Source organism: Oncorhynchus nerka, linkage group LG4 (assembly GCF_034236695.1).
Source record: "Oncorhynchus nerka isolate Pitt River linkage group LG4, Oner_Uvic_2.0, whole genome shotgun sequence".
Lineage (NCBI taxonomy): Eukaryota > Metazoa > Chordata > Actinopteri > Salmoniformes > Salmonidae > Oncorhynchus > Oncorhynchus nerka.
Window position 1 is genome coordinate 34,911,471 of NC_088399.1, and position 13,538 is coordinate 34,925,008.

General features: G+C 45.4%; 1 protein-coding gene across 1 annotated transcript in view; it reads left to right on the plus strand.

Moving 5' to 3' along the window:
• LOC115117542 (pappalysin-1-like) overlaps positions 1–13,538 on the plus strand; it is a 141,048-nt gene that overhangs the window by 24,915 nt on the left and 102,595 nt on the right. The window contains exons 3-7 of the mRNA XM_065017483.1: positions 1,172–1,317; positions 1,557–1,850; positions 2,691–2,883; positions 3,130–3,251; positions 8,868–9,369. Coding sequence (XP_064873555.1) covers positions 1,172–1,317; positions 1,557–1,850; positions 2,691–2,883; positions 3,130–3,251; positions 8,868–9,369 — 1,257 coding nt within the window. The remainder of the gene's footprint in view (positions 1–1,171; positions 1,318–1,556; positions 1,851–2,690; positions 2,884–3,129; positions 3,252–8,867; positions 9,370–13,538) is intronic.

Sequence of the window (13,538 nt, forward strand, 5' to 3'; positions counted from 1 at the left end):
CACCCTCTTCATTTTTCTGTCCCAACACTTAACCAACCATGTCCTGACATGTCCCCTGTCTGCACCACTTGGCTCACCCTCTTCATTCTTCTGTCCCAACACTTAACCAACCATGTCCTGACATGTCCCCTGTCTGCACCACTTGGCTCACCCTCTTCATTCTTCTGTCCCAACACTTAACCAACCATGTCCTGACATGTTACCTGCCACGACCATTCACTCCAATTATGCTGCATGGCACCCCACTGTCGTCTACTTCTGCAGAGCAGAGGGTGGTAGCTTAGTCTATATTTTATCCCCGAAGGAGGTTTTTACGGCAACTTGTATTTCTTCTTCTTCCTTTTCCGATGTCGTCATTTGTCAGCATGTTTATGGCTGCCCACTTCACCCTTGTGCTCTGTTGTCCTCCTTCCCCACTTACTGATTCTCTTCCAAACGGAGTCTGAGATCTCTCCTTCACTTTGCTTTACTAGTCATTTGAAACAGCCAGGGCTCTCTTTAATTAATCATTGATGTAATTACATAAAATATTACAGGTCAGTTTTCTGCCGTCGTCTCCCCCTTCAGTTTTCTGGGGCCTTTCAGTTCACCTCCAGTTGCCCTGTGTGTATAACACAACAGTCTCTCTCCGCAAGACAGCTGACAAATATCAACTGAAGAAACTCAAATTTGTAACATATATCTCTCTCATCCAAGAATTCACTGATCTTGTCAATAGGATTTGCCAAGACCACCAGTTTGGCTATTGGATAAGGGCTTCTGACATGGGCAGAAGGAAGGGGACTGACAGTTTCATGGTGTTGGACTATGTGTTCTCATTTATTCCCCATCCACTTCTAGCATAGTATTAGCCAAGCACAGTAAACACATCTCATTCAGTCCTGCTCCACTGGTCTCTTGACAACCAGCCTACATTCTGTCTCAATCTGCCTGTCTAAGCTCCAGGACTTTTCTATTCTGAAATTATTTCGCTACCTCTCTTCTTAACAGTCTTTTGTCTGAAATGATCAACTTTTTGGGGAAATATATTTGCTCTGCTAACTATTGTGATGTGAAATGAACTGGCTCTTGTTCCTACATTTGTTTAAATCTCCCCCTCCCTCTATCTCTCCCCCTCTCGTGCTCTCTCTCCCCCTCTCTCTCGCTGTCTCTCTCTCTCTCTGGTCTCCAGAGCCTATTTGGATGTAAAGGAGCTGAAAGAGATCCTGAATTTGGATGGCTCCACTCACCTGAACGTCTTCTTTGCCAACTCGTCTGATGAAGATCTGGCCGGTGTCGCCACTTGGCCGTGGGACAAAGAAGCCCTAACACATTTGGGTAAAGACAGACACACACACACACACACTCCCCCTTCTCAACAGCCCCCGTTGTTGATTAAGAGTAATTACAGTGTGAGCCCCGAGCAGTCTCGCCATCTCTACCTCCGCACTGACAGTGAGGAAGGTGATAATGAAGCCGTGTGGGTCGATGAATAATGCATTATCTCAATCCTACTCCAGCTTCCAGTACTTTCTAGTGTGAATAGGTGTTTGTCTGTGTCTGCTCCCCATTCATAGGTGGTATTGTTTTGAACCCCTCCTTCTACGGCACATTTGGTCACACCCACACCATGATCCATGAGGTCGGCCACAGTCTCGGGCTGTACCACGTTTTCCGGGGGATCTCTGAGATTGAGTCGTGTAACGATGCGTGTCTGGAGACTGAGCCCTCGTTGGAGACAGGAGATCTGTGTGAAGACACTAACCCCACACCCAAGTACAAGTACTGCAGAGACCCTGAGCCTGGCAATGACACCTGTGAGCGTCGCCACTTCACACACACACCGTACAACAACTACATGAGCTATGCAGGTGAGATTGCTAACATACAGACACACACACACGCGCATACACACACGCATGCACGCACAGACAAATAAAAAAATATTAATCGACATACGAACACGTGCACACTTTCTGACACACATAAACAGGCACAGACACATGCATACACACTCAGATATGTCATGCAAACTTGTGCCGATGGTCCCATCACTTTAGAAATAAACACACATAACATAGGAATGTCCTACCATACAGTATGCTGACCCCGAGTGTCACATAAAGATGTAGGATCTTAATTTGAGCCAGTCTCCTACACCAGGAAAATAATCCTGCAGCAACAGAAAATAATGAATGGATATTTTTGAAGTGGTTGATGCATTTTTCATGAGGGAAAACAAAGTGTGAAATTTCTAAGTGTAAATTACAAACTTGAGAAGCCTTTCTAAACCTCAAATACACTGCACGTTTTAAATGCCCTGCAATGCAGGAAAGTTATCCTGCAACAGGGTGATCAAATTAAGATCCTACATCTGTGTGTGTGCCTTAGCAGGTGTGGAATGTAGACATTGCATTGGAAAAACACCCTGGCTAAATTCAGGTAACTGACCTGTGGAGACTGTATGAATATTGCTTCCCTTAATAACATTGCTACAGACTGTACATCCGGGCCCTGTTTTTCTTCCTTCTGTACGTATACAGTATATGTACATTACTTCTCAGGCATTCCCTAACCATTCACTATTGGCTAATTCAACCTATTAACCTGTATTCTGCTATAAAATATAATGAATTTTAAATCCTACTTAAATCCCATGAATACATAATCTACATCATATTGAACCGTTTCTGATCATCTCTTCCACATAGATGACGACTGTACAGACTCGTTCACCCCCAACCAAGTGGCCCGGATGCACTGCTACCTGGACCTGATCTACCAGACGTGGCAGTCCGCGTCCAAACCACCCCCTGTGCCCATGGCGCCCCAAGTGGTGGGGCAGGAGCATGACGCCATTACCCTGGAGTGGTTCCCGCCTATCTCCGGCCACTTCTACGACAGGTGAAATGAGCTGGACGAATGGGGCATGCAGCACAGTCAGGGTCTTTAGTATTTACTTCCACTCTGCAGAGTACTGGAGATATTTTGGACAAATGGGTTGACTGTCTGTTTTGATTGCATCAAAATTAGCACCTGTCTATTGGCCTGTATACAAATGAGTACCAGTCCAATTAAACTGTGTCTTAGTGAGTGTGTTTTATAAACTGTATCTAAGTTGGTTTCTGTGCCTGTCTGTTGGTTTCCTAGAGAAGTGGGATCAGTGTGTGATAAATGCACAGAGGGTCGGGTCCTGCTGCAGTACGCATCCAACTCCTCGTCCCCCCGACCCTGCGCCCCCTCTGGACACTGGAGCCCCCGCGAGGCCGAAGGTAAGACAGCTCTCTCCTGGCTTATTTATTACCACACGACTGACTGACTGACTGACTGACTGACTGACTGACTGACTGACTGACTGACTGACTGACTGACTGACTGACTGACTGACTGACAAACTGACTCATCACCTCTCTGTCTCACCGCTGATACATCTGTACCCTTCAAAGCTCAGTGCACTTCTCCTACTCACTTTACCCATTCATTTACTTTTACTCTGTTGGATTCTAACCACCCTACCCCAGAACATGCAGTACACACGGTAGCTACTGTAAACCACCCACCCTGCCTTGCAAGGCAGGACACACGCATTCTCAATGTATCCCCACCCTGTCAATAACACACCTGAACTTCTTCCCTCCTCTTTCTCTTACGGATAGCATCTTCACCACATCAGGAACTCTCACTCTCACTAGGACAGTATGAGGCTCAATGTGGCTTCTGGGTCAACTCTCAAACATGCAAATAATTTGGTTGCTGAGTCAAGCCCCAAGCATGCAAATGATTCATCTGAGTCACGGCCCTTGACACGAGCTGAGGGATGCAGAGGGAGTTAAAGTTGAGCCAGTGTTCCCAACGGAATGGAGATTCCGTATCCCAGAAATACCAAACGTGGGCTCACAGCGACAGGCATGGTGGGAACTGGGAAGAGCTCTCCATGGATCATGTCCATGACATCATTTCTCCCATTTGATATCAGGGAAAGTGAGGACAGTGAAAGCTTAAATCAACAGAATTCCCGAAATAGGATGCGTTTTTCTTCCCCTCTCTCCTCCAGCTCTTGCAGAGGATTTTAGAACAACTGTAGAGGGACCAGCATTAAGGAGGTGGAATTTGGTATTTATAAATAGTCTGCACAGCTGTGCACCTCTGACCGCTAGCTGGCTCTGGCATCTGCAGTATTAAGCATTGTTCAGAGTGTGTTGGAGTGTGTTTCAATGTATGTATCAGTGTGTCAGTGTATCCGCCATTATTATGCCATTCTGCGTCTAGAGGAAGTTTGATGGCTAAATACACAGCTGATAATATCTGTACATCAGTCTATTCAGTCTAGTCTATATATGGAGATGCAGAGGTATTACAACTCTGTCCAAGGTATTCTGATAAGAAATACATTGAAAAGGAATAGATTATCCCTACTGTGTTGGTATGTTGATAGAGATGCCAAGATGGTACAGTTTCCCAAGCTTCAAAGTTATTCCATTGTTATTCCGTGGTCTTTCAGGGTCAGAGCTGGAGTCTGTAGAATCCAGTGAGATCTGATCAATTTGGCAGCTGTCCGACAGCACATGGCTAATAATGAACCCAGTGACTCATTGGGCTAGGGATCAGACTGCCATTAGTGCTGTGTCTGTGTGCATGTGTGTGTGTGTATGTGCGTGCGTGCTCACACTTGCGCACATGTCTATGTGTGTGTCTGTTTGCATGGTCCTTGCTCCACACAGGCTACAGTGTGTGTGTGAGAGGCAAGTCTGGGCTTGTCTGCGGCACTGTGTGTTAACCTCACTGTTTGGAAGTGCTCCCTGTTAGCAAGCAGCAGATTCCCACTCCCCTGTTTACACACCAATGCTAGTCCATCACAGGCTGCTAACAGCTGCATTATTGTGTGTGTGTGTGTTGTCTCTATGGCAGCTTATGACAGTCTTGTAACCGCCACCCACAGACATCCCGACGATGCAAGCATGCAGAATGCCAATGCCATGAGTCTGTGTATGTGGGCATGTGTTAGCGTAGTGTGTATGTGTGTAGTTGAATGGGTGGCTGAGAGGGTAAATATGTATTTGTGTGTGTGTGTGTGTGTGTATGTGTATGTGTGTGTGTGTGTGTGTGTGTGTGTGTGTGTGTGTGTGTGTGTGTATGTGTGTGTGTGTGTGTGTGTGTGTGTGTGTGTGTGTGTGTGTGTGTATGGACAGTGGGCATGTTCAGGCATGTGTTTGTGTGTGTGAATAGGCGTGTACAGGCTTATATGTGTGCGTTTGTGCGTCTGTAAAACGCCTGACACCTGTCAGTCCCATGGCTCGTGTTCCAACACTTCTGTAGCTAGGAAACCCTGGCGTGGTCAGAGAGAGAGTTGGAGCACCCCTCGTAAATCTTTACTGCTCTAGACCCAGGAGAAATATGGCTGGGGGAAGAGAAACCAGAGGATGAAAAAAGAGAGGGAAGAAACCATGTGGAAACCACCCAAGATAGTTAAGAGAATTACATGTGGTTTGTGACATTCATGAGGAGGATCCTGCAGCTGATTGGAACCAGGAGTGTGTGTGGATGGACGTGAAGGATCTGAGATGTGTGTATGCAAAGTCATGCGTGCACACGTGTGTGTGTGTGTGTGTGTGTGTGTGTGTGTGTGTGTGTGTGTGTGTGTGTGTGTGGAGCGGGTTTATTCAATGAGGGCCTTGTAAATTGTCTGTGTGTGTGCACATACAGTATGTGCATTTTTCTGTGTGTACATTTATGTGTATATGTGCTCGCTACACCAAGCCGTGCATCGCCAAGTGTTCCTGTCTGACTGGCCCAGATGTCGGGCCATGCTTTCATTAACAGCGGTCTCCTTTGTAGGCGGGGCAGTGTCAAGCCTCACTGCATTATGTGATGCTGTGTGTGTGTGTGTGTGTGTGCTCTCTCTGTCTGTCTGGGAGAACAACACTCACTGGGCTCTACTCCATTGCTGTCAGGGCTGCACACTGCAGGGACTCAGGGTGACAGGGTTCAGACACAAAGTACCTGAAGAGAAAGAACAGCTTCCCCTGCTTTATCTCCACTAGCACTTCAATGATAGTCATGAGATAATGATTTGGTGATGGAGAAGGATTGGATAGAGACATGGATGCACACAGAGACTTACAGAGACATCCACAGTCATGCATGTACTGTACGCTCACATACTCACAAACACACTTATTCTGGAGAATATCAATCCTGACGTGTGCTACCTCAGCATAAGGGAGGCTCCCTTAAGGAAATACAATACAAATGACAGATCAGCCAGAAACTTGCCCAGGACCTTGTTGCATTGTGTATGACGCAAAATATTGGAAAAGACTCCCCTGCCGCATGCCCGATTGCATTGACGGATGCCCTGTTCCATCTCCAAAACGGTCCAATCCCTCAGTAGTATCTTTTCAAATCCAACAATGGTTTTACTGCTGCAATGCTCCAAATGTTCCAAAAGCTACTCACTATTTCAGAATGTCTTAATGACATTGCTTGTTTCTCTTGTTTGGCTTCTTGGCAAAACTCTTAGCAATAATGAATCACAGTGGAACCTTGAACCCAGAACGTTCCAATTCAGCGTTCCGGTACATTTCATTGTATAATGTCACAGGAATTCCCTCCGATATCCTATAAAAGAGTTGCACTATATAAAAGCATTGGGATGTTGAGTGGAGGCCAGTGAGGTTTATCTGGAAAAGAAGGAGAGGTGTGGTGGATGTGTGCTGAAGAAAATATCTGCAAACTCCCCAGGCGAGGGGGAGGAGAGGAGCCGGACTGTCAGTCACCACTCTTCCTTCAGGCCCTCTGCTTTCCCCTTCACTCACCCTTCCCACCACGTTCTCCATCCCTCACCCCTGTCACCCACGCCAACCGTTTAGACTGCAGATATCATATGCAGAGAGATGGAATGAATACTGACTGACGTTTATTGGCCTTCTAGACTATGAGGAATCGCTTGATTGGTTTAATGTAACAATTGGAAAATATATGCTGTCATACAGCTATGAATGTGTTCACACAGATGACACAGTAAGGCTCTCAAGGGACAAAACACAAGTGAGCAAGACATATTTCCATTGTAGTTCCTCTCATGCCCTCTAGTTAGAGGTCATGGCATGAATTCAAGTAGTGAAAGTTACTTCCGTGCAAGTCGGTCATTCTGTTGTGTGTTTGACTCCATTCCATTAATTCCATTCCAGCCATTACAATGAGTCTGTCCTCCTATTGCTCCTCCCACCAGCCTCCTCTGAGGACAGTGGTTACTTCAGTGCAAGTCAGTCAGTCTGTTGTGTGTGTTATAGAGAGTGTGACGTATGATGGAGAGGTAGGCCCCATTCTTAGAAAGCAGAGTGCATGCCCGGACATATCCCTCTATGTTTATCTATCCGTATCCCAGTTCATTCCAGTCCCCTGTTTCCAGCACTCCACAATTCCACACCGTCTGATTCCCACATGATGCCGGAGGGCGAAACACGACACATTCAACCCTACTGCAATTAAGCTGGAATTCCTCCAAATGTCTCTTTCCTCCTTTCCTAGAACATGCGATCTCCTAGACAGGTTAATACCCCCATGGGATTAGCAAATCAAGTGAGAAAGCAAGGCCTCCTATTCAAAGGCCAGGTTTGGATTGTCTGAACACCTTGAGGGCCTTTCAGCAACTTGGGAGGCAAGGCTAGGTCAAATGCTTCAGAGCTGTTTTTATAACAGAGAGTAGATTTAACCCTAATGAAAAGGTGCTGTCTTGGTTGGATTTTAAGGATAAAATCTGTAATACTCAAAATTACTGTATTGGTAATTCTACAGTGTTTAAAAACAGACATGGGTCTTGCCAAGGTTGCATAAAATCTTTATGCATTTAAAAAAAAACTTACTCTATAGATGATCTTATGATGGATGACATCCCCATCCTGTCTCATGGTAAATCTGGAACCTCTGGTATCCGCAGTAGGAGTTCTAGAGCAGGAGGACAGCCCATCATAACAGCTGACATTACAAAATATTTTCAGTGGCTAAAACTCCTTTCCTCAAAAAGTCAATGAAAAACTAAACACAGAATGTGAGGGGCACATTATGAGAGAGAGAGAGAGAGAGAGAGAGAGGCTGGGTGCAAAACTCTGAGTATCTCAGTTCCTCAGTTTCTTTTCTGTCCTTTTTTTTTCAAAGTTACCTCTACTCTGGCCACACACACACTTACAATAATAAATGTGTTGAGATAATGTGGCCTGGAAACCGAATTCAGTGCTCACTTGATTAAACACTGGAATTTTGTGCGGTGCCCAGAATTGAGGTTAGCAAATGGGTTTGTCGGTTGCCAGTTTGGAAGTGCACAAAAGGAAAACAGGGAGAACACACTGTCTTCCATAACGCTGGCCTTTCAAAGCGCTTGATGAATGTTGGTATACGTCACTCTGGATAATACGAGGTAGCTGTGGACTCCAAATATGGCTGGAGGAGTGCTGTTTGGTGTTGTAATGACTGCCACTGAAGTGAGAACCCTGTGCAGGGCCTCTCTCAAGAGGAACACAGGCAGCTCCCCTGCTTTACTGACAATGAACTCAGTCCCGTGTCTGTCGCAATGTAGTCAATTGCTGAGAAAAGCCAACAGCTTATTCAGCCCTGATACTTCACCTGCAACAGCCATTTGTAGTCAGTCAGACCACTGTTCTATATACACATTATATATTTATTTTTTCGACATGCACCTGCAGCTCTTCCCTGCATACAAACGAATTCAAACAACCACACATGGTCATGTTCGCAAATGCAATAACCTAACCTTTGTTTTCTATTGTATTTCATTTTCTCTGTGTTGGTTGTGTCTGAGTGTGTATTTACTTTATAGTTGTTTATATGTTATGTCTGATCTGCTGTACCTCTGTCCTTTTGACCCCCAGGACCTCCAGACGTGGAGCAGGCGTGTGAGCCCAGCGTGCGCACCTGGAGCCCCAACGCCGGCATCGAGCAGGGGGCCGTGGGACTGTCCGAGTGCCCACTGCAGGGCTGCATGCTCCAGCTAGAATTCCCCCACCCGCTGGTGCCCGACTCCCTCACTGTATGGGTCACCTTCTTCAGCCCTGAGGAGACGGCCTTTCCCGCCATCCACAACATCCTGCTCCTGACCGTGAATGGAAACAACCTCTCGTTGGGCCCTAGTAACGTGTTCTGTGATACGCCACTGACGCTGAAGCTGGACGTGGAGGAGGAGGTGTACGGTGTGCAGTTCTTCACCATGGAGCAGCACCTGGAGATTGATGCTACCCTGCTGGCGTCTAAGCCCAACTGCCTGCTGTGCCGCCACTGCAAGCCGCTCCGCCACCGACTGCTGCGCCAGCCACCATTCTCCCATGCCCCCCACGGTGTGGTGTTGAACGAACCTACCAGGCGATACACTGACAGGTGAGGGACCAGACCGGGGTAGTTAGCGGTTTACTGTCAGTTACACGCAGCTTTGAATGTCTTGACTGTGTGGGTTGTACAGTATTGGCCTAAAGTAGCTTAATGATACACCAGGATTGCTGCGTTCTCTGCTTAATGGCTGAGAAATTGCAGAGTAAGCATTATCTCTTCACACTGCAAATTAATCTGATCTTGAACCCAATCTCCTCACTGACCCTGGGTCGGGGAAAAAAATCATATTTTTCACCAAGTTGTTATTGGTCAGGGGGTGAAGCAGAGCCAAAGTTAATATGCTGAGGCAAGCGCTGCAGCTGCAGGCTGGGCCCCTGCCTGCCTGCCTGCCTGCCTGCCTGCCTGCCTGCCTGCCTGTGTCCAGAGGAGCAGCTGGTGTGGTCTTCTTGGCCCATACTCTGTCTACCCCAGCCAGGCACCAGAGATCTGGGCTGTGGGCTCCGTATATCTCCCCTCTGGGATGGGCCTCAGCCTACCTCCCCTCTCTCTGGCTCTCTGGCCAGTCCAGTCCTGGGCGGAGTGATACTTGCACCGGTAGAATTAAGTGTTTTTGACTATTTTGACGATCTCAGAAATGTTTCGCAGTTAAATATTATGTATTTTGGGGGTCGGAAGAAATCTTTTAAAATCCCAAATTAGAAACCTCTGTGAAAATGTTTTCTATAAAGATAAATGTCACGATGTCTCAATGTGTTCTTTTCAAACATCCTCAGGCGTGTTCGTTCGGTGAGCCACCATCAGTTTGATGGTTTCAAATCCACTGGCCAACACCCACTTCTCGAATCAAAGGTCATTCATTGCTAGCCACATTTTTGGGGGGACCTGCTGGGGAAAACAAATGTCTTGTTGATGGCATTATCTGTGCACGGTGGCAGAGTTTTGTGCTTTACTTTCATGGAATGTGCTGAGTAGATAAAGGTAGCACTCTCCACGGTGTTGCCATGTGTCGTTCAATTTCACTATCATGCTGTCAGCATAGTTCACATAAGAAGGAAAGTGGATGATAAGACACGATAGAGTGAGTATGCCTGTTATGCAAGATAGAGAGGGTATGCCTGCGCGTAGCACATCAGAATAACACCTGGTAATGAAGCATTTATAATGGATTAGTAAATAGTTTATTTATGTTTTAATCATTACTCCCTCATTTGTAAATATTAGTAAGCTAGTTATTCACACATTCATTAACACATTTTCAAGTATGTCATTATGTTTCATAAGATCGTTCATAAGATGTTGAATATAGATCCTTATAAACCCTTTACTAATCATTAGTCAAGTATTTTCCCAGTATCTAAAGTGAGGGCTATTTATACTTTATAAATACTTTTATAAATGTTTTGAATGCCCAGTGTCATTTCTCACAAAAATATGGACATGTCATTGGTAGACATTCCAGCAGTACCTGATGCTCCATCATCATGTCCTGCTCCATCCTAGGTCTCAAAATGGCCCCTGGAACATATCAATGGTTAAACAACAAGCCCACAATACAGAGGATGTTTAAGAAAATATATTCAACAGTTCATTCCAAAACAGTCACACTGTTGTAGTAGTGTGGTGTGTAACTTCATACACACTCTATGCTGAGTAAAGTCATGTTTTTCTTTCCGAAAATGCTCACATTACTGTTTATTGCTGTTGAACTTTTCTACCAAAACCAAAGTGTGGATTGCAGTCACTCCTTCGAGCAGTTCATAGACTGCTCATGAAGTAAGAAAACAAATATCTGAATACCTGATTTAGCTGAACTATCCTAATTACATTTAAAGAGTTACTCCCATTAAAAGACCAGTAAAAGTGCAGCCCCCAAAAAATTGTATGTGGTTAAAATACTGAAGCACTGGAAGCATTTAAATACATATAACATTTCTATCTGCAAATACCTCTAAATGTCAATCACATATCAGTAGTAATGAAGGGATAAACATCCATTTGAGAAAAACTGTCTGGTCCTGCCAGCTGTTGGGTGCAGGCTACATCTCCCTGTTTAATGATTTGTTGGTTTGTGAGGTTGACAAAATTGGCAAAATTGTCATTTACAACTCTTCCTCACGTCCTTGCAACAGTTGTTTCACAACAGTTTTTGTGAAAATATGTTTCCTTAAACATCCTGTACTGGGTGCTTATTCTTTTACCATTGATATGCTCCAGGCTATTTTGAAACCTTAATAAATCCCCTTATGATCTAAGGGTGCGGGATGGCTTTCTACTAAGCTAACATATGGAATTGTTTTAAGATGGTCATACCAAGGACCATTTAGATATTAGATTTTTTTAAATTTTAGGACCCCTGTAGGTATCAAAGAAAGATTCAACTAATGAAACATTGAATTTGGCCTTAGTGCTATTAGCCCCTAGAAACACATTGAATAACAGATTCATACATGGAACAAGAAATCAAAATGAGAATGTTGAGAAGTGTCTGTCCTTTACCTGAGAGATGTAAGAAAGGTCAGAAAAAAAATCATGTGGAATGATCTGTATACCGTTGACGTGTAAATACCCCATTCCCTTCCATTCCTTTTTCATCCCGGTACCAGATTTCCTTCAGATGAGTCCTGTGACACTTGTGGGGGTCGTAAAGCAAAACGTCAAGAAAAGCAAAACGGAGAGCAAAACAGAGAACACTCATCTTTCCATAGAGTGCACATATTAGTTTGTAACCAGAACCAATCGGACGCTACGTTTTCGTGAAAAGACCGATGTTTTGGGATGTCTCCTGGTCTGACAAACAGCGCTGTGGCTCTGCCACCTTCCACCGCGGATGCAAAAGGCCAACATTGGCGTATGCGGTGGTATGAGACGCAGCCCATGCAAAAAACAGACATTTCTAACTTAAACAGACAGATTTGATTATGTTAATTAGATGTCGGACATCGATTAACGCGGACGTCGATTAAGGAGCGTCAGGTACTGCTGGAATGTCTATCGATATTTTTGTGAGAAATAACACTGGCCATTCAAAAGAAAGTATAAATGGCCCTCGCTTTAGATTAGACCCCACAAAAATACTTTACCAATGATTAGTAAATGGTTTATAAGGACCTATATTAAACATCTTATCAATGATCTCATTAATCATTATTACATACTTTTAAAGTTGTTATGAATGTGTGAATAACTAGCTTATTAACATTTACAAATGAGGGACTAATGATTAATACATTATGAATAAACAATTTACAAATCCACTATAAATGCTTCATGACAAGATGTTATTGGAATGTTTTTCCGCATGCACTGGGGGTACTTAGTGGTATTGTGGCCACAGCAATTGCTCTTGGAGCTCTGAAGCTGGTAGAATGTCAGTTGTGAGTGTCTATTGGTGGTGCATTTTGGTCTATGGTCTTGGTGCATTTCAATGGTTTTGGTGGATTTCAATGGCCTTTGGGTGGATCATCATGGCGATGGTCAGTGTTGGCTTACGCTTTTGTTGTGTAAGAGGAGTTTAACGTCATTCCCAGAGAGAAAGGTCCAGGTCAACCCACAGCAAAGGATTCCTCATCATAGGAGTCAATCTAACACACATGCATGCATGCACACACGCACACACGCACGCACGCACGCACGCACGCACGCACGCACGCACGCACGCACGCACGCACGCACGCACGCACACACACACACACACACACAGATTAGATAGGGGTGGTTGGAGAACAGTTTGGGGGTCACCCAGATCTTTTGACATGTTTTGAAGTCGGCGGAAGTGTTGTGGTTGACCCATGGTTTTTCTGCTGGAGTGTTTTGATTGACCCATGGTTAGTTTGCTGGATCGTCATGGTTCACTGGCTCCCCAGGCCTGTTTCCATAGACAGAGGGCTGACCTCCCACACTCAGCCCACTGCCCTTCCCCTGAAATGGGGCACTGAAGGGGGAGTAGAGGCCTCCCTGGCTCCCTATTCAAGGTTGGATGTATGAGAGGGTGAGGGGTGGGAGGTCAGGCTAGTGGGGATGAGTTATGAAGGGGTGAGCAGGGGGTGGGATGGAGATGAGAGGGAGAGAGCTGGAATGTTGGACTGGTTGGGGGTAAACCATGGAGTGGTTAGGGGTGGGCTGAGAGGAGGGTTAGTGGGTGTGATGGGGGGACCCTAGCCTTCTGAGACCCCCTGGCCCATAGGCTAATCCTCTCCCTGACCTGGGTCCTCTGGGTC